This window comes from Artemia franciscana, chromosome 8 (genome assembly GCF_032884065.1).
Source record: "Artemia franciscana chromosome 8, ASM3288406v1, whole genome shotgun sequence".
Taxonomy (NCBI): domain Eukaryota; kingdom Metazoa; phylum Arthropoda; class Branchiopoda; order Anostraca; family Artemiidae; genus Artemia; species Artemia franciscana.
Window position 1 is genome coordinate 29,580,487 of NC_088870.1, and position 22,439 is coordinate 29,602,925.

The following is a 22,439-nucleotide window of genomic DNA, read 5'->3' on the forward strand; positions in this document are numbered from 1 at the left end:
TAACTTACGAAAGAGTGATCGGATCTTAATGAAATTTCACATCTAGAAGGACCTCGTAACTCAGATTTCTGATTTTAAATCCTGACCGGATCCAGTGTCATTGGGGGGAGTTGAGGGGATCTTGGAAAATGCTTAGAGTGGAGAGATCAGGATGAAACTTGGTGGAAAGAATAATCACAAGTCCTAGATACGTGATTGACATAACCGGAATGAATCTGCTCTCTTTGGGGGAGTTGGAGGGGGTGTTAATTCGGAAAAAATAGAAAACGTAAGATATTTTTAACTTCAGAACGGGTGACCATTCGTGAGGTATTTTTAAGTTTGATATTTAGAAGGATCTAATGTCTCAGAGCTCTTATTTTAAATCCCGAGTCAGATCTGGTAACATTGAGGGGAAATTGGAGGGGGAAACCGGAAATCTTGGAAAACACTTAGAGTGGAAAGGTCGGGATGAAACTTGGTGGGTAGAATAAACAAATGTCGTAGACACGTGATTGACGTAACCGGACTGGATCTACTCTCTTTTGGGGAGTTAGGGGTCCAGTGCTTTGGCGAGTTCGGTGCTTCTGGACGTGCTAGGACGATGAAAATCGATAGGCGTGTCAGGGACCTGCACAAATGGACTTGATAAAGTCGTTTTCCCCGATCCGAACATCTGGTGAGGCTGAAGGGAGAGGAAAAATTAGAAAAAAAGGAGGTATTTTTAACTTACGAGAGCTCATTTTTAACCATATGAGCTCTTGGCTCCTCCGACCTCGTCACAAGTGCCATATGAGCTCTTAGCTCTTGTTTTAATTTTTCCTTGAATTTTCAGTTTTGACGTTTGGTGAATCTTCACTAACCGCAGAAAATACTACATAGTCTTAATTCAGAAAAAAAAAACAATCCAGAAACAGAGTTAGGCGATTACATCGTGCACATAGAATTTATTTCAGAAGTTCTCTAGTTACCTGTACATGCAGACCTTACCAATAATTACTAACGATAATAATAACCCATTTGCAAACTTGATGCAGCAGCGTACACACTGTTTAGCCATGAAATGTAGTTGCGTGTGTTGCTCTGCGACTTTGACCCATGGATCGTATTTGCTGCAACCCTTCGTAGGGTCTTGACACAGAGGGTCTAATTGAACACAACATCCCAGGGAGTCCGCTTATTTGCAGTAATACTTCCATTTTGATACGTGACAACATTATGATCTTTTTAAGAACGTAAATTCCATTGGATGCTATTAGATTTAAATAAAAAAATTTCATTATCTGCAGAATCCAGAATTTGGTAATATAGATGTCTTTTTCCACTGCTAGACACTGGAAAACCCTCTTTATACAATAGCGGAGAGTATGGAATAGATTTTGAAGCTGACATTTCTGGTTTATACTTTAAAGCTGATTTTATCATGACAGAAAAAAAAAAATAATTTTTTTCAGGTCAACGGGAGTTCTTGCTTATGTTCTATTAACCGGTTTTACACCGTTTGGTGGTGACACTGATCAGGAAACATTTTGTAACATTAGTAAATGTCAAGTCGACTTCCCCAATGAGCTTTTCGAAGATGTATCGGAAACTGCCAAGGAATTTATCAAACGACTGCTTCTTAGAGCTCAGACGTAAGTTTTTGTTTTTCATTTTGCTGTCTTGATTAGGCATGTTATTTTAATGAAGCTAAAATGCTTAATTAGCTTAGCCAGAACAAAGACATGTTGCCAAGGCGTTAGATGGCAACTAGTTCTGACCAGTAATTATTCAAAACGAGCAATATTGTTCATTTTTTAAGAATGATGCTCATCACTGAATCTATTTTTCAATAGGGAACACCAGAGAGGCACGATTTTGGGGTTTCATTGGGCAAGCAGAGATCGACGGAAATTCGGGATTAAAGGAATTTTTTGTCCTGTAGGCTACCACGAAAAAACTCTTGGCTCTTGCTGAGACTCAGTTACAATTTCTTATCGATAAGAAGACGTATTTATAGAATAGTCCCAGACATTTAAAGTGTTTCATAAATTAATGATAAATATTTTGATATTTTGAAAATGGACACAGATTTATCAAGAAAGAAGGAGTTAGAGACTAAAAGGATTAAAAATAATAAAGCTTCGGGAGCTGATGCTATGGTTAATGAGATTTTTTCTATACAGTGGCTGCGAAGTTAGGGATAAGATGCTGAAAATTATGAATACGATTTTTGAAAAAGGGCACCGAATGATTTTAGGAAATTTTAGTTAAACACCTTAACATGAAACATGATAGCAGTGAGTGTAATAATTATAGATAACTTTTTTTTGTAGGAAAAATATGACACTGCGTGATGATACTTATTAGACTAAGAATAAGACTGCGGCTACGACTACTTGCGACTGCGACTACTTGTGACTCTGTCTGCGATTACTTGTGATTGCGACTGCGAGTACTTGTGGCAGAGGCTGAAAATACTAGTGACTATGACTCCGACTACATGCGACTGCTACTGCTGACACTATTACTACTATGACTAATTGCTGCAACTATTGAACAAAATAAAAAAAAGTTTAAGTGCATCGAGGTTGTTAAAATAGTGTAGATGCAATAACTCCATAACTGAACAGGGTATTAGTTTGAAATTTTCAGGAAAAATTGACGGGGGGGGCAGAGAACTAAATTAAGACATTATGTGCATCTATATTGTTGAAGGACGTCTGTTCAATATGTCAGTCATCAGAATCTGACTCTGAAGGAGAGGAGCTAGATCTGAGAATAGATCCTATTGAAAACGGTCTTAATGACCTAACGTTCTGCTATTATGATCCAGTGCTTTGTTAATAAAAGTCATCAAAGTGTTACGAACTGCGTTTTTACTTGTATTCGGTGCTTTTATAAATAAATGAAAAATAACACGGATATGATCCGAGAAATGTGGCTGAATGAGGCTATTTAAATATACAAGGCTGTTAGGGTAACATTTCTTAGGTTTAAATATAGAAAAATATTGATAATATGATTTTACTCCCAAGTAATGTTTTTTTTTTCACAAAATGGATCATCAAAATATTGAATTAAAACCTGAAAGTAATGCTTAAAAGAAAGGCTCAAGTGGTCTTGTAGCTACAATGCGACTCTAAAACGCCAGTTTTGCCCTATATTTCGTAGGGAGTATCATATTTTACACTATTTTGCCTTATATTACCAATTTTACCAATTTTGCTTTCTGAGTTTTTATTTTGCGGTAGTTTTACAACCATAATATAAGGCATCTTTTTATTTTCCGTTTTTTCTCCTCAGCTAGCTGGGCACTGGAGAAACTTAAGAGCTTTGTAATGGCTCGTTTTAAAGGAAATTGCTATACCTAGTGCCTTTTGTAATTAAAAATACAATAGTTTTTAAAAATAGAATCAATTTTGAAAAAAAAAACTGCATTTTCGTGTACAAGCTTGATGAATGACGTTATCATCGTATAGGTTATAACCTTAAATGACGTAATAAGTGAATTTAATATTTATGCACGTTTATCGATCGACAAGATTTTAATATAGAAAATACACAATTACAAGAATCAATTTTTTACAAAAAAACTACTGTTTACTATAACTCTGTATTAGTTATATTTAAATTGAGCGTTATATTTAAAATTATAAAAAGCATGTAATATTTTAGTAATATTTTTTAGGTTTTTTTTTTAGGAGTTACGGTTCATCCTATTATCGATCCATGTGGGAATGTAGTGCTCCTCACTACCTTTAAAAAGAAGCTACGGTAGATATTTCATTTATTGCAGCAGTTTATCCTTATGCTAATTGCAAATAATTTTACAGAGAAAGGCCTTTAGCCCGGGATTGTCTTCGCTTCCCATGGCTCGCCACATCCAGACACTCCCTCAGCCATCAAAAAGAGACCATCGCATCCGAAGCTCAAAAGAAAAGTATGTCTGCTGCGGGAGGCTGCCCAAGGTTAATTTCTTTCTTTCCTCTTTTATTATGATTTTGTTTTACATAAAGTAAGTCGTACCTTATAAGACATAATAAGATGAGAGTGCATCAGCCCAGGGGCGTCATTTGGGGAAAGTGGGGCAGTTAAAATGAATAATTATGTTTAACTTAAAATGACGGATATTGTCACGAATAAGTACGATGCTACTCCCCTCTAAACCTTCTAGAGGAAAAAGGGTCGTTTGCGCTTTACAAAAAACTAAATTTATTTTAAACAGCTTCTCTTTGATAATTTTGAAAAATAAAAAATTATTCTTTCCTGTAATTTTTATTAGTATTGTGATTCTTTTTTTTATGCCAATGCTTCGGCAGATATAAAGAACTTGTTTTCAGCAAAGCACAGGTGAAACCGTGGCCTTTAAAATGTTTGGCAGCCCTGCTCTTGTCTGTTTGTATTAAGTTTAATCTTGACGGTTCATGTTTATTTCTTTTCGTTTAAGCACTCATTTATGTTATCTTTGTGTTTTATCTGATTATCCCGTTTAACTTCTGTTTGATTGTTTTTATTTAATAATGATTTTTTTATATTGGGATTATTATTTGACTGTGAATCTTTTCTTTCCTTTTCCCAAAAATTTCTTTTTTGGGGAAACGATCTTTTAAATTAATCTGCAGAAAAAGCTGATGCCATTATATAAAAATATATGTAGTTTTCGAAGTTCTTTTTTTTAGATTTTCATTTACTATTATCATTAGCAGTTCATTACTACGAATTTTTTGACCAGGAGCAATTAAAAATACCCTAATCCTTGCTTCTGTCATTTTTTCATTTAAGTTTTGCTACTGAGTAAATTATATATTCTTCTATTTTAAAAAATGCAGGCCGATGTAATTATCAATAGCTTAAATTGCATAGAAAATCCCATGTAAATGTGCAAATCGAACAATTGCCGAGCCTAAGTTGTGAATTCTATAAATAGTGCGTCATCTAGCAAATTTGGAACCAATAGAAGGGTCCAAATATCGAACCTTATTGGAAATATGACGATATTATGCTAACAAAGGGAATTTTAGACGTTTCTCCTATTTCCTTCTTCATTGTTTCCATTTTGCAGAAAATCAAAACCATAAAGATGACTACATGGTTATGTCATTTTGGAAAAGCTTTTTTGTTTAGAATTGACCTCTGGAGTAAGGTCAATATCTAGAATTTTATATCAATGGATGAAAGAATCCTTTAAAGTGTACAAAGAATTTACATTTTGTTTCATGATTAAATCTATTTTTTACGGCTGCGTCCTTAAATCCTTTAGGGGAATCCATTTTTGCTAGTCAAGCCATCAACAGGTCGTTCACTTGGTGATTGGCAAAAACTACGATGTATTGATCGCGTTTTTGAAAGGGCAGGAATATTTTTAGTGGCCTCTGAATTAAGATTTATGGATGTTTGAAATCCTATACGCAATAACAAAAAAAAAAGTTCATCCCTAAATGGTGGCTCAATTTACATACCTTAAACAAAACCTATTGTTAAAGTTTAACTGTTTTTCTTAGACTTAAAAGTGCTCTTTTGCAAATTCCTTGCTGCAAAAAGGCATGTGTGTCTCATTGCTGCTTCAAACAACCCGATGCAGAGGAAAAAACAGTCTGTTCTTTGGTTTCTGTAGGGCTAATTTAACAATTAAGATTTAGAAATATATGGAAATTCAATGCTTGAAACTTAAGAAAAAAGACATTGAATTGGAACATAATCGTTTTTGAACAGTCAATTAAATCTACAGGACAACCTCGGTCAGTGGAACTGTTTGGGGGGGGCGTGTACCTCCCTAGCATTCCTACTCTATATTCTGAAACAAAGCTTTTATGGAGGATATCTTCCTTGAAAAATGGATATTTCTTTTTACTTTCATTGAAAAAATTGAAAAACGACAAGTCACCTTCCCCCTATAATTTTTAAAAATGTGTTTTGCCCCCTCCCCCTTAAATTTTCGTGATGCCACTGGACTTCGTTGTTTATGGGAAAAGCTTTTGAATGACTGCCTTTACTTCTTTTAATCAAGAAAAAATATGCTTTGAACAATCCAAATGACATCCCATTATATAAGAACTGCAACAAAGACAACTCGAAGGTAAAAGTACAAAAAAAAAATGAAAAAAAGACGAGTTACCAATGCCAATTGTCGCCGTTGTACTTGCAGCTCCGTCTAATAGGACGACCATTGTGTAGGTCCAATTGTCCTTATGCTTATATTTTGTGTTTTACTTAGGGGGAAGAAACACATCAAGGGAACAAAGTCAAATGAAAGAATTGTATTGAGAAGGAATAGAAAACACTTAATTAATTATTATCTTAATTAACTTTTTTTCTACAATACTTTTGTGTGTTATGAGTCACTTTTTTCAATGATGATGCTACTTCATTACATCAGAAGGCAAGGCATCTTAAAAAACTGACTTGGCCACCCACTGAATAAAGACATTTTTAGCAAAAGACTAAAATAAAAAGACATGCACGATAATGAAGTAAATGAAACTAGCCTGACGTAAGTAACTTGTCAAGTTTCATTTGGTTTTGTCTTGGCTCTGTCATCCTTCCGTGCACTTTTTGAGTTACCTTTTGCGGGAAACTCTTGGGATTTTCCAGAAAACGCAGTAGGCAAGGCAGCTATATAAAGGCCGGTAATGGAATTCCCGAATATTAATATTTTTTTTTGTTTTTTTTCTGACGCAGGACCAGTGACACTCTCGTCTTAGAGATTTAAGGGAACAATAGCCTATTTCTTATTATGGTAATTTTTGTTCATTCGAATTTTTAGGAAATTATTTTTTTCTTCTCTTTTGTTTTCCTGTTCTTTTCTTTGTTTTGTTGTGTTTTCTCTTTTCTTTGTATTTTTTGACGCCATTTATTTACCATAGCAATAACTTATGACAAATAAGAGAAAATAAAGAATATAAATGAATAGCCGGGAAAACGACGGTAATATCAGCCAGTGGACAGGAAAGAAGCGAAAAAGACAAAAGCAGATATTACGGCAAGGACATCCGCCAAGCCATCTCCTGTGCTAAAAAAGAAAAAAGAAAAACTAACCTTTTGAAGTAAATCAAATAGAGCAGGAGAAACACTGTTTCACTGGCTGAAAAAAATACTCAAATTTTATTTTATTTGAAAAGAGCACAATGAATTTCATTTTCACACTTTTTTTCTTTCTTTTCGCTTTCCTTGGCAAGAATTTTTGAAAGAGAAGAGATTGCAATCTAGAATAATCTGGTTTCTAAATTTGCATACTTAATTGTAAAAATGGCTATTATATCTTCTGGATTTTCTGTATTTGGAAAAATTGCTATACTGTTTCTAAAAATAGAATAGTCAAAGGCTGCGATAATAAATCAAATGGAATCATGTCTTTGGTTTTTGTTTATGTGGTATAACCGCCATTATTAAGATGATAATAGCTGTCTTTTTTACCTTACGTTTTTACAATTTATTTCTATCTCCTTTTGTGGAAGAATAAAATGGCCTTTTCGTTAGTTTGAACGTGGAATTACCACAAATAGACTGGAATATTTTCTAAATATGGAAGCTAGATGCCTAATTTGTTGTCTGGAAGTTATTTTACTGATCTGACGGTTGAACTACCGCTGTAAACTTGTCCCAGTGTTAAGCCTCCTTAGGCCGACACACTGCCGAACATGTGTTGGCAGTGGTTCTTCAAACTACCCTATTTAAACCTTCAGCTTTGGCCATCTCCCCAGATGTCAATCTTAGATTTTAGGTGGCGATTTTTCTCAATCTCATTTCTGCACAATTTGAAGCGCTCATCATTATTCCCCCCCCCCCTTAGAGGTCATTTACTTGATCATTTTAGGGACACTGATTGGGATTGGACCACTTCCTTTGAAAGAGTCGTGTTTGGCACCTTGTCGTCAAGCTTTATGCTTAAAGGAGTCCTTAATAACTTACTGGAACATTTCTAGAAGTTTTTATTTTTCCTGCTTGGAATTTACGTTGAAATAACTATTTTGTTTCTTTAGGTCCAGCCCATTGATGCAGCAACCAGCACTTCAGCGACATCATCTCACAAAATCTCGGGAAATATTGCTAAATCGAGTTGCTTCGCTTTCCAATCTAAGGAAAAGCACTTCAAAATCCCGTGAAAGGCTCTGTGAAATGAGGTTAAGCTTATCAAGGTCACGTGATCATCTTATGGATATTCAGAGAGCTGTTGGTGCAAGCAAAGAAGGCTTGGGACAAAAAATTCTTTCTAAATCACAGGAATTCTTGTGTAATAAATTAAACAGTCCTAATACATCAGCCTTGTCGGAAGGTGAAGGATCATTACGCCAAATTCACCATGCAAACTTGTTTGACGATATTGGAAAATTGATGTCGTCCAATACTGAGAAATCAACTGACTTACTAATATCGCGTGGGCAGACTTTTAATCAATCCTCTGAAGTATTAAGCCAGCCATTAGTAGAAGTCCCGGAGGAAGATGATGAAAGTCAGGAGAAACTAGAATCGCAAAATTATAATGACATGCCAGGAAGTGATAAAAAGATTGAAGAAATTAAGGCTTTTGAAATGAATGCCTCCAAAGATATGTATGTATCAAGTTTACCTAGAAAGGGTCCTACATTTCAAAAAAAAATGGTCGAAAATCTCTCTGTCGCTTCATCTGTTAATATAAATCATGATTTACAATCCATTGAAATTAATGAAGAACAAGCGAGATTTTCTGGCTGTGTTTCAGAGAAAAATAAACAAGAAGGACTTCAGCCTTTTGACGAAAAAGGCACTGAACTTGGAAATAAAGATCTTGATTTGAAGGGAAACCGGGAGGACGAGAAATGTTTAAACAAATCCAAGGCTTTTGTCATTGAAAAAGGAGTAGTATCCTTACAACCAAACCCATCTTTGAAAGTGAATGTTCATAACAAACTTGACGAAAAGAAAGATGCGAAATTCACAAGCAGCCCAGATAAGGAAAACGATGAGGAAGCTTTACTTAGGGACAAGGACCAAAAAGAGTCTAATAGCGAAATAATTGAAGTGGTTCCCACTCCAAAAATGGCGCGTAAATTTTTCGAATGTGAGGCACATCCGCAGGTACAGAGGAAAATATCCAGACAAGAAATGATCTCCAAAGCTGAATCTGTTACACCACCATTAGTAGCAAATTTAGACATACCATTTCCTCTTAATGAAAGTAGGAATACCCGAGATGCAGAATCTTCTGAAATAACAAAAATAGTAGAAGATGAAACACAAGCACCCCCAGTTGTGCTTCTAAAAACTAAACGTCCACTACCGCTTGAACTTTTTGTTCCCAATGTCTCTTCTGTTTCTACCAACCTTCCAGATACAGTTAACGAAGGTTCTTTGACCCCTAAGCCCTCTACTTCCAAAGAAAACGCTCCGCCGCTCGAAACGCAAAACTCAAATATCTTCCCTGTACCTTCTACACCTTCAGACACGGGTAATGAAGAGCCCGGGACTCCTAAAGCTTACTTTTTGGACAGACTTCGATCGTTCCGAGATAAATTCACACAAAGTATTCAAAGGCAGAGTCCAACAAGCCAGCCTACGTCTCCGCTTAGTGAAGCCGCACAAAAAACATTTGTACCTGAAGGGCACCCACAAATCCCAGTAGAACTATTGATTCGTCGAAGAGCATCCTGGGCTCATGGTCTCAGGCATGAACCTCAGTCTGAAAAAAAGGCATCTGTTGCTCAGTTAGTACAAACATTTCTTGCAGCAAAGAATGAACCCTCCAAGGGCTTGAGCGTTGTTGAGCCAAGGAAGCTTAGAGCTGATTGGCGCCTATCTGAAAGTACCGAATCCTTGACAGACAAGCGTGACAAGGCATCTACTCCCCTTGCAAGAAAATTACGACAAGAGTGGAGAAATATAGAAGATGAAAAAAATGAAAAGCCTGAAGTAAAAATCCTCGACGAAGAAAAACCGTCTAAGCCAATTGCTTCCATTGCCTTAACGTTTGAGCTAGCAGCGCAGGCTGAACCATCAACTTCAAAAGGGAAAGTTCCACTTACTCCTCCGGTTAAAAGAAAGAACTCGTTTGAAAGAAGCAAACCAGCTCAACAAATGGCTGAAGTAACTTCTCTCCCAAAACTTCTTGAAATCGTATCTCTAAAGGAAGAAGACGAAAGTCATACGATGCTGGGAAAAAGCATTGAAACTGAAAAAAGAAATGAAAAGAATTGGTTTGCCGCCGAGAGCGAAGTTTCATGTTGGCAAGCAGATGTAATTCCTAGTTGCACCGATACAGCTGATAAAAATTCTTTGGAGAAGAAAATATCAGGCTCTGTTCAGATGCGAAAGAAGAAAGATAAATCAAAGGAGTCCAATGATGTTTGCAGCCAAACATTAGATGCTGACTTCTCTAAAAAAGGTATGATCTTTAACCAAAATGTTGTAAAAATAAGCCGTCGGAATCGTCTTTAAAATTCGAAAGTGAGATACAGCTTCTCATCCTATATGTCTAGGTACAAGAGATCTTATATTATAATTGCATTCGTTCACGCCACATTATATTATCTGATTTTCTATGCTTAAAACTCATCCGGTTCGGTTGGTATGGATCATAATTTTGTTCCATTTTTATAAGTTGTCATTTCCAGCATGACACGTAGACAATAGTACATATACAGGGCCGTATCCAGGATTTTTTGTTCGAGGGGGGGGGGGGGGTACAAAAACACTTTAGAAAATGCATCATAAATTTGTTTATATTAATTTTTCTTGCGTTTTTGCTAGCCTTATGGCAACAATGCTTATTAGCAGTAGCATTAACAACACTTGATGCAACAAAGATGTGTCTATGCTTCGACTTTGATCTTGATCGCGCAGTCTATGATATAAGACTGAAACCCCTTCAGATTTGAACAACGTTCTTATTTTTTTCGTCAAACAAAACAATGCATAATATAGTGCTATAAAATATTTTTGAACTAGGCTCTATTCTTTTCTCGTGCAAATAAGTAGTTCCGCATCCTGGGGTCAGGACTTAGTAGAATATTTCATATAATTCAACATAATTCTCATTTATCTTCTAACCATCTACCCAACCCCAAAACTAGTCCTTGAAAGTAAGGCCATAAACCCGCGGTTAGGGTTTTAAGCCCTCCCCCAGAGTTTTGGTCTGACTCGTAAAAACGTAATAAAAATGTATATAAACAAACCTTTGATGTCTCTTTGAAGTTTTTATCCCCCCCCCCTGCCGAACAAAAATATCCTGGATACAACCTTGCCTGGAAGTTATATTTTACAAATAGACCTATTTTTTGAACTGCTTATTATTACAAACCCAAGTGATCTCAAATTTAGCCTATACTGGGAAAGGCTTAGCTTTACATAACGTATTTTCACATTTAACTTATTGCTATGTTTCTTCATAATGTGTGTCAATTTCTTATGGTTTGTATTTTAGGAGTCAATATTTACTATTTGGTAACAGTGCAGTTTATTTTCTTTACTAAACTAAAGAGTACAATGACAAAATGTAGATTAAGGACTGTAATAAGAAAATTATTAACTTCATTACATTCCCAATAATTTTATCAAATAGACTTTTAGAGGCACTTCCAGTTTAACAGTATCTCACTCTCTTCCCTGTCCCTTAATCCCTGAATATTGATCTTGCCCGCATAAAAAAGTTTACTAACTTAGTAGGGTTTTTTTTAACTAGTATAGCTTGACATTGTTAGCCATACTGCTAACCATGTCAGAAAATAAGTACAAGAAATAATACTAACCTACAAAATCAGCCAATTTTCGTAGATAGACTAGCGTTGTTTTTGCATTAGGAGGGATAAGAGGCTTTGTAAATACAATAAATAGCAATTTTCCGAGTGTAATGAAGCGAGAAACTTGTTATTATAGTGTTTTCATTTGTTACTACAAACTGAACTGTTATTGTAGTAAGGTTAAAACGAGAATTTTGCATCAAAATTATCGATTTTCATATTCACTTTCAGCTTAATTGCAAACCACTTCCTTCCCCTTAAAGCCTGGATATAGCCCTGCGCCAAGCACTAAGTTTGCTGATTGTGTTGTTTTATTCTTTTTTTTTTGTGCTCTGTAAATGTGCAGTTTTTCCCCTCTTCTGGACGAAACATTATAGCAACTAAATTTTTACTGCATTATATATAGGAAATGAATATTTATTGCATTTTTAGGAGTTACTTCCAGTTTAACTAAATATCAGCTTCCTTCTATCTCCTTCTAATGCTTCGACATGGCCCATAGGCTATCATAGTCGTAACAATAGCTGCGTCCGAGTGAAGGGCAAACCACAGCCCACATTAACCAAAAGTTTAAAAGCGTGTTTGAAAAAAAAAACTATCAAGTGAGAAAATTGTATCATGTAAACCCTAAATTCATCATTTGAGGTATTCAAAAGTTATAACTTTTATATAATTCAACTTAATAGTAAAAGTCTATTGCTGTCTGGTGAGAAAAATTTATTATTTAAAGGGAAAAGTTATTATTTAAAAATTTTTCAAGAATCATACCTATTATATAATTTAAGATAACAGTAAAAGTTTATTGCAGAAACAAATGTTCGGGAACACCTAAAAAATAGTGGTGTATCGAAATAAAAAAGTACATTGCCATTGTTTAAAACTCTCTTTTTGCGTGGGTTATGCTGATTTGTCTCCTCTTTTCCGCTAGGGGTGGTTGTGCTGAATCAGCGGTACTAGAATACTGGGAAAGAGCTAATACGAACTTAAATCGCAATGTATAGTGTGCTTTTTAAGTAGCTAAAAAGACGGAAACTCAGAAATGTGGCGTTTTCTGCCATTTTGCGCTAGAAAACATTAGTGTTTACCTAAAGATGGCTAAAATGCTAGGGAAGGCAAATTCAAATATAGCCAGTCTGTTTCACTTGGTCTAAAATTTTAAAGGAGAGGTTTGGAGCCCTCATCGTTCAAAAGAAAGTAAAGCCGCTTTTTTGGTATGGTCAGCGAGTATCTCCTTATTTATTTCTATTTTTCTGCCTGGACTGTCAGGCTACTGCGAGATCGTAGATAGGTCTTTAATGGTTTTTTAAAAGCTATTACTCATATCTACGTGCTTCATATAATTTTATATTTATAACTTCATCGTTAAGTACCGTTTGACACAAAAAATAGTATTTTTTGGTGTCATTTCTGGAGTGGCATGGCTGGAAGGCATAAAAAGGATATTTGTGTAATATCTATGGTCAAAAATCCTTAACTGGGGGATTTACAACCCCTTCTTTTAAGCTCCACTCCTCCCCTTATTAAGTGAAAACTAAAAAACGCGTTTTGAAGAAAACTGCCTTATGGAAAAAGTCATTTACTTGTTTTCACTTTTATGAAAATAATTGAAGGTGCAATTCTTGAACATATCGTTGAACAAGATATCCCCCGGATTCTTTATGTGGCGAAGTTACACATATCTCATGTGAAAGTTTAAGGGAGACAGGAAGTGAAATCTATATCTAATGCCCTATTTTAACAAAACTCATGGTGACTTCTTTGGTTTCATCGCCTGAGTTAGACAAAGATTTTTTTATAAGTTTTATTGCATGCATTAAAAAGAAAACGAGCAAATTAATTTTTGAAAAAAAAACAGATCTCCTTACGGAAGAAAAGAGCGAAGTTGAAACTTAAAACGAATAAAAATTGTTGCTTTGTTGATTACGCAACTAGCTTAAATAAGCTGACCCATGATACATTCTATTATTTGTGGAATTCTTAAAATTAGCGCTTTGCTCAAAACACAAAATCTACCCCCAAAAACAGGATGCTCTGAAAGAGTTCTTCAAGCAGTTGACTTTGTTCCGAAATGAAACCGTGGCTTTACTTCTGCTTATGTATCCCATTTACAAAGCAAAAGATGTATATCCTTCTTTAAGAAAAACTCTTCAATTTTCGTTGTCCTTTTTTTCTCTTTTTTGAGAATGGCTCACGGATACACGTTGCAGCCGATTAACAACATTTATTAAAGTGTGTACAGGCGCTTGCTGAAACACTTTTAGCGCATGCATTTCAAAGACCATAAATATTGTTTTGGCTCATTTCACCTATAATGAATTGAACCTAGTAAATCTTCATTGGAGAAATAATTCCTGTTCTCGAGCCCATTTAAATAGCCTTTATTAGAAACTGACTGTGTTTCGGACATAAAATTAATGCATAAGGGGGCTCCATTTCTAGATCGTTGCCGTTTTAGGAATAGTTCAATCTTCATTTCACCATAATGTTCCAAGACATAATCATAGAATATGCAATCCATAAGTAGTATGTCAAAACTATCAAATTAGTACTTGGCATAACAGGTTTTAAACCATGTTTTTGTGCCTTTCATTTTAGCATTTCATTTTGGTTTCAAGACTGCATATCAATGTGCATGATAATATGAATTTCAAGAAGCTCATTAATTAAACTGAAATCAAAAGGAAACAATCTTATAAGGCACATAGGCAAAAATCCTTTAAGGTCACATAATTTCAGAGGTGGCCAGATTCTAAAAAAGCTAGGAAAATGGTGAAGTTTCAGAAGCAGGTACAGCCCCTAGGGCCCTTACCTTAGGTACGTGCCTGATTCTTATCAGTAGTATTCTCACAAAATATTCTCTGTGAACACACTGGTTAAGCATGTCAACATTTAAAAAAGTAGAGTAACGAGAAATTCTTCCTAATATGTAAATTAATACAGATCAAATGTGATGAACGTTTAAATTCAATTGGAACAAATTCAGTGCACTACAGATCGGACGCCTGTCCTCTTAGAGACATATTTTTTTTTCTTGGTTTCAAGTTGGAATAAAACCTTGTGAACTGATGATCTGGCTCAAAACCACAAAAGCTGGATGCTGTATTCTAACGGGATTTTGATTTGAACACCAAACAGCTAAAAGGAACAGAAATTAAACTGTCTCCAAAATTCCTCTTTCTAACGCTGGAGTATCATTATGGCTTCAGCCATGTCTTTGGTTCTAGTCTTGAAGAAGCTCTTCTTTTAATTTACTATTTTTTGCTTCCAATCGTTCTGAAAATCACTATGCTAACATGATGGGCTAATGTGGCCTATTCTTTATACTTCAGGCTATAATATTTTGTTTATAAATCCCGGGATAGGGATCCAACTGCGGGCTTCAACGATACGTTGAAAATGATATGTAAAAAGTAAAACGGACAGATCTCATGAAAGTTCAAGAACACTACCTTGCATTATATCTTGGGACTGCCTGTGCCTCCTGAGGCACTAAGGAGATCAAAGTGGCGCAGTGTATTTTTGAGTTTTCCCCGGCTACGACTTCCTGGTGGTTACCATTGTAAAAGAGCTTTTTAGAGTTTATGGTTGTCTTAACGGAGGACATGTCCCACATATCTCCACCATCGAACTTTCATGATGCCCGTCACTAGAGATTGCCGCGTCCTTTTCTGGCTGGACCACTATATCGTCTTCTATGCCCAGTGGACGTTCAAAGTTCTGTGGAGACACATGTTTTCAAAAGCCAATGCTCCCCTCTCTGGTTCTTAATTCAGGTGTTGTGTTCCAGCGGCGTAAAGTAGCATTGGTAGGACATTATTGTTAAAATGGCGTAGCTTTAGGTGTGAAGACAAATTCTAAGATCTCCATAGTGTACCATATCTACATGCTGTCGAGTCAGTGTTCATGATTATACTTCCCAGGTATTTGAACTTGGCAATTGGTACGACATCTTGGTCGCCAAATTTCATGGAAAGAGGAGAGTCGGTAGTTGTCATGCATTCGGTTATCTCTTCATTCACCCGTAGACTAAGATGGTTGGCCTTTATTGTAACCTGATCTAATAGTTCTTGAAGCCGTTGAAGCCCTGAGGACTAACACAATTTAATTTGCAAGAGAAGCTAGGGATAGTTATTTTATGTTATGCAAGTGAAACAATCATGAGCACGCAAAGGGGGGACTGGGCTCGCCCCTTATCCTCCTTAGACCACAAACCATATATATATATATATATATATATATATATATATATATATATATATATATATATATATATATATATATATAAGGTTATCGCATTCTATAGCACTCGTTAAGAATATGAACACTTATCTGGCATTTTACCTTTTATCAACCCCTTTCCTCTTTGAACTGCTTATTGGCCCTCCTCATCCCAGTTTAAATTTTCCGAATCTCCATGTGCTAATGTACTGTCTTATGAAAAAAGAAAACTAGAACTAGAATTAATGATTTTTATGAAATCACATACGTGGTCAAGAATCGAAAACCTGTCAGTTTGGACAGGAAATATTTTCTCAATCTCATTAGTAGATGCTGCGGATATATTTATCACCTCATATCAGGTGATCGGCGTGAGGTGATCTGTATCTAGGTTTTGAAAAAGGCCTAAAATTGATTGCAGGGTGTTTTTTTTTCTTTGAAGCAGTCAGTGTTTAAATTATGTTTCGCTTAAAGACGACGCCTTTTTGCTAATTATAGGTGTTCATAGGGGACCATTGATCTCTGATAAGGTGGATGAGATTTTCTTTCCTTCAGAAAAAAAAAGCTTGCCAATGACATATTTATACCAAGTCTAAAATATTCTTTCAGCCGTTACTGAGTTTACCCTGATTTTATCTTGACTATTTCTTTTATGAAAAATGTAAATTAGAGTTGCAATCAGCTCTTCATTTTAGGGAATTTATAACTTATTTCTGGGGGAGGTAAAGTGGCATTGTTTTTAAGGGGCTGTGTTAGAAGACAAAATCAAGAATATTGGTGAAGACGAGTTTGAACTTTTAGAGGGAATGGAAGACAAGGGAATGTCTACGTGGGGAATCTTAATTTTTCAAGAGTCCAAATCCAGACTCGATTATTTCAATATCTAAGATAGTCCCTTGGACAGTGGAGTTTATAGAGTGTAAAATTGCATGTTTCTTTTGGGTTGACATGCGTTTGGTAGGAAAAATAGCACCTTTTTATGTTGACGGCAAGGAAAAATTCATCTGAATAGCATCCCTAATGATAAGCTGAACTGTATCTTTATGTTTTATAATTTACACTAGTCATTTCTTCACATGAGCGATTCTACATAGACATTTACGCTCTCAGCATACACTTATGCGGGGTAGTTTCATTTAACCCCCCCCCCTGAAAGTAGTCGATTCATATGCTTTTTTTTCATGTTTTCCATTACTATTGTATAATCCGCATATTTTGGTTGGGGCGGCTTCTCTCCCCGAAGTGTGATTCTCCCTACTCAATACGAGTTTCTGTCTACATGCCTGGTTTATTATACTAGTTTTTTAAGATCTTTTAATAGGGCTTGCTTAATATCAAATGAAAAACAAGGGTTTATTATAAAAAAAAAATATATGTATATAGTAAACCATGCAATAAGTACTCTAAAGTCATCCATTTTAATCTAAATGAATATCGAATTAATCTTTTGTGTGTAGGAAAATCTACCAGTGTACAACTGGCGCCTAAGTACAGACAGAAAAGGTAATTTATAGTTTTTAATGTAAATTACGACTTACGACCGTTTTATATTGACAAAAATAATTTTGACGACCATTCACATTTAAATTGGATGGTGTGCATAGTTTTGTTTGAATGTAAAAAGGAATATCTATATATGGCCTTTTTGTTCTCTGCTGAGGGAAGAAAAACTTATGTGAGGAAACACTTACGATAAAAAAAGCATGTCTCAAGAAGCAAAAGCAATAGAAGCAGAGTGAAAGAGAGAATCATTGTAGAAAGAAAAACAAATTAGGAATGAAATGGCGAGCAAAGATGTTGATTTGCGTTGGCAGTTTTACAAATGTGCATTATGAACACCTGTATCTAGATTCCTCTGTAGGAAAAACTATTCTTTTGATTATCTTGAAATTTGGACATAGATTGTATAAATGAGAAGGAGTGTGATTAGATATGTTTGAATGATTTTTGATAGGATCCCTGACGCTCAATAGCGAAAAATTTATACTTGAAACTTCAACTAAGCTGAATTGTTTGAGCTTGACGTCTCTATGGTTAGCCTAGCTTGAAGAACAATTTAGAATATATTCTCTCCCTCCCCCTCACTGGCATTAGACAAAAAAAAACTATATGAAAAATGATTGAAGTATAATTTTTCCATGTTTTTTTTTTTCGATTAGGACTATTTTTTCCGAGGGATGTCTCCTCCTAATCAATCAGCAAGGAGTATCTCTGCTTGTCTCATTCTATGTTTACATATTGGATTAGTGACTGTATAACCTGTTTGATCTTTTTTTTATTTTTTTATTTATTTTTTTAGTAGGGATTGGATTAGATGATATTTGTTTCAAAATAACTACCACATGTTAAGATCAATCTCATGAAAAAAAACATATTGGAGCGAAATTTGAAAAGAAACTTCAAACATCTGAGACAACATTAGCTTTTCAGTTATTTGATGAGTAATTTCATGGTTTATTAACCATGGAAAAGCTTTTTTATGTTAAAATATCAACAAGTTGCCTGAAAATTTCTCCAATAAAATAAATTTGTGTCTGCCTTAAAACAAATAATTTGATCTTCTGATTTTTTTTTTCCTTTATTTTTTTTTGCTTTATACAAGGGTTCATATTACAAGCATCTTGAATGCGTTTCTGAAATTTTTCTGAATTTTCTGAAAATTTCATTACGATTGCAGGAGCTACCATGGGTTTGCTCATGTGTCAATTCCAGTAGTCTTGACACTGAACTAATCAACATTCTAGCAATTTCCAAAAATACAACTATTCCTCATAGTATGCATTTTACTTCATTACTTAATAGCATACATTACTTTATTTATACGTTCGAAAAACAATTATCGATCCAAATAGCTGTCAAATTACCTTAATTTTAATAGATTCGAGTTTTTAAAAAGCATTATTTGACTCAGGGCATGAATTTGATTTTTTTTTTCGGGGGGTGTTTTATGCAAGAATTTTTTTGGGGGGAGGGGGTTACAAAAAAGAACAAAAAACGCATAAAAAATTTGTTTATATCCATTTTTTTTACGTTTTTACGTGTTAGACAAACATTTTTTTTTGGGGGGTGTCAAACCCCCTAACCCTACCTGGATACGGCCTTGATCTGAACATCCAAATTGGTAAACGAATAAAATAAAAAACCAGTAACATCCATACACACATAGTAGGACTTTTTCACTGTGATTATTGTTGCGGAGCAACACTGCTGATTTCGAAGCTGATTTTTTTTTTTTTTTTTTTTTGATGAGCAGTATCCAGCTCCGAAGTTGTATGAGATGAAAATTATAAATTTTCCTTCTTATGAGAATCATGAAAGTGGACAGAAAATCTCCAGTGAAATTTGTAAACTTTCATCTAGTTTTCCAAAGAAAAAATGTGCCTCTTTTTTCCTCGTGATGAACATGATGTCGAAACAAAACTATCCTAGCTTGGAAAAGTGAACTTATTCAGAACAAATTTATGCCATACTCCTACAGAGCATTTAACTATCTCTTCTGGAACTGGAGAACAAAATTCCGTATACCTTCTTAACGTCTTAGAAATAATTCTGGAAATGTCGATATCTAATGCCAAATTCCAATTTTTTGTGTCGGTCTCCGATATTTTTGATTCGATTCCTCGAGCATTTTAATCGCGTAATAATTTAAAAAGTACATGCTATGACATGAACTTTCTTATATACAAAATTGCTTCGCTCACTCATTTCCAAAGTTGTCATGACGAATCAAGTTTTTTGTATCCTAGAGGTAACTATTTTCTAAACAAGGTAGAAAATTTGTATGTCGAAGGCTGGTTGACAGGTCTTAATCTTCTATGAACTAGAGCTGACGTTCATTTTCCAAAATGAAAACCCTTTTCAAATAAATCTGAAATTTTCGATTTTGATATTTATTGTATTTGACAACATGAGCAAAATTTTCGTATCTCTCATACCGGAAATCCTGATTTCAGAAGAGGGAGTTCCGAGTTGTTTTACTTGTTTTCTAAAATCTTCAAGTTTGATGTTTATTATATTTAAGACAATTAATGTCATGAAAACGAAGCATGAAGACATGCATTCCTCTACATTCGAAAATAAACTTTGCCCTAAGAAATAATTTCTAAAGTTGATATCATCGGTTTTCTTGACATTTATGAGGTAATTTTTTTTTCTAGACAAGGCAGATTTTTCCAACGCGGATAGGCAGTTTTAGGAACTAAAGTTTGTGCTGCTTTTCCAGGAAAAAAAATCTCTTCTGTGACTTTTCTATTTTGAAGATCTCATTCTGCAAATTCTCTACATTTTGAAGTAAAATGCCCTTGCTTTGAAGCAGTTTTTTAGGAACCAAAGAACTTTTAATGCTGATGAAACTTCATGCTATCTCTTCGATAACTTAAGCAAAATTTGCGTATCTATCATAAAATCTCGGGAAATAATCCCGAGGTCGAAATGTAGTTTCGATTTTTATTTTTTTTTTATATTCAATTTTTGTTTATTATATTTTAGATGTTTAATGCCATGAAAAGTAATCAAGGCACTCATTTTATTCGTAAATGAACCATATACTAAGAGGTAAAACTTAATGCAATGGACTGTTTCATGTATATATGCTACATTAACCGAAATAAATAGTACACAGTCTTAATACAGGTAACAACAAAAACAATGCAGATATAGATTTTGACGGTTACTTGATATACACAGGAGAAGGGAAGGTTAGAGAAGGGATGTTTGATTTTATGTGGGTTGGAGGAGTGTGCTCCAACCCTTGAAAAGCGTGATTTTTTTTTACCCAAATTTCCCATGTCCACGAGGCTTCGGATAAACGTATGAGTTTTTTTTTGGTGCGGGGGGGAGGAATTCGTCTATAACCTGCCTTGACTCCATTGACTGCAGGTGTGGTCCGTTTTGGACCACACCTGTAATACTGGTGCTTTGGGTGAAAGCTCCCCTGTTATTGTAGACAGTTTTTTTTTTATGAAAAATAAAAGGTTCCCTTCACATGCCTACCGGCACAAGGGTTCAGAAGTGGGGAATCATATGCGCTACCAGGGAATTTCTCGGGGGAGGGGGCTAGTGCCACCAGAAATTCGTTCCCCTCGAGATTGTAAAAGGAGAATCTCTCGTTTTTCCTATTCATTTACATTGTTTATTGTCTTCTTGTTTCCCAGGTTACATTGGCCCCTTGTAGTGCCATGGGGAATGCCTCCATAAGATATTTTTTTCGAAGAACTCGCCTTCAAAACCTTGCAGATGATGACAACTTTATAATTAAATTTTGATATTTAAGACCCCCGCCTCCTAATAAACATTTGGAGAGGTGTATTTTTTTCATGGATGATTGTCATTCTTAAAGCTTTGTTTTATGAATTTAAACTTTAACGTAAAGAAAGGGGGTTTAAGGAGGTCTTAGTAGTCACAGTTAAGAGATCATTAAACCAAACAATTCACAATAACAAACTGTAAGTAAAGAGTCATACTTGTCAGTCGAAACCAAAACTCTTAAAAACGAAGTTTTGGTTCCAATGCATGCAACAAGTTTGGTGTTTTCTGCTAATTCTTTAAGAACGGTTGCCAAATTACAAGGGCCATCGATCTAGAATAATGGGCATTTTTAAAGTATTCCAAAACTTTATTGCAAATTGCGGGAGGTTGAGGAGAGGGTGGCCCCCTTCAAACACAGAAACAATTATGTTTGTCTTAAGATGTAAGTGTAATCTTTTACTTTCTTTAGAAAAATCGTGTTTTATCAAACACTTCGTGGTAACGAACTTTATATTGTATTTTTATATGATCTATCCCTCAAATAATTCTTAAATAGACTCCTCCTCCTCTCTATTCAAACAGTTCGTGGTAACGAACTGTAGTAAGGAGCGACCCGGCTCAATAGTAACAAAAATGGAATTTTGATACCAGTAGCTACATCAAAAGAATCGGATTTTAATGCTGATTTTAAATACATAAGTTTCATCAAGTTTGTCTTACCCATCAAAAGTTACGAGCCTGAGAAAATTTGCCTTATTTTAGAAAATAGGGGGAAACACCACCTAAAAGTCATAGAATCTTAACAAAATCACACCATTAGATTCAGCGTATCAGAGAACCCTAATGTAGAAGTTTCAAACTCCTATCTACAAAAATGTGGAATTTTGTATTTTTTGCCAGAAGGCAGATCACGGATGCGTGTTTATTTCTTTGTTTGCTTTTTTTCCCCAGGGGTGATGGTATCGACTCAGTGGCTCTAGAATGTTGCAAGAGGGCTCATTCTAACGGAAATGAAAAGTTCTAGTGCTCTTTTTAAGTGACCAAAAAAATTGGAGGACAACTAGGCCCCCTCCCACGCTAATTATTTTCCCAAAGTCAACGGATCAAATTTATGAGATAGCCATTTTATTCAGCATAGTCGAATAACCTTATAACTATGTCTTTGGAGATGACTTGCTCCCCCACAGCCCCCGTGGGAGGGACTAAAAGTTACAAACTTTGACCAGTGCTGACATATAGTAATGGTTATTGGGAAGTGTACAGACATTTTCAGGAAGATTTTTTTGGGGGGAGGGGGAGGGG

The 22,439-nt window shown here is 35.2% G+C and overlaps 1 protein-coding gene across 3 annotated transcripts in view; it reads left to right on the forward strand.

The window, feature by feature from the left end:
* Nucleotides 1-22,439, forward strand: part of LOC136030256 (serine/threonine-protein kinase pakG-like) — a 166,893-nt gene that overhangs the window by 118,187 nt on the left and 26,267 nt on the right. For all 3 annotated transcript variants that reach the window (XM_065709097.1, XM_065709098.1, XM_065709099.1), the window contains 3 exons: nt 1,434-1,613; nt 3,795-3,929; nt 7,941-10,318. In XM_065709097.1, the coding sequence (XP_065565169.1) occupies nt 1,434-1,613; nt 3,795-3,929; nt 7,941-10,318 (2,693 nt within the window). The remainder of the gene's footprint in view (nt 1-1,433; nt 1,614-3,794; nt 3,930-7,940; nt 10,319-22,439) is intronic.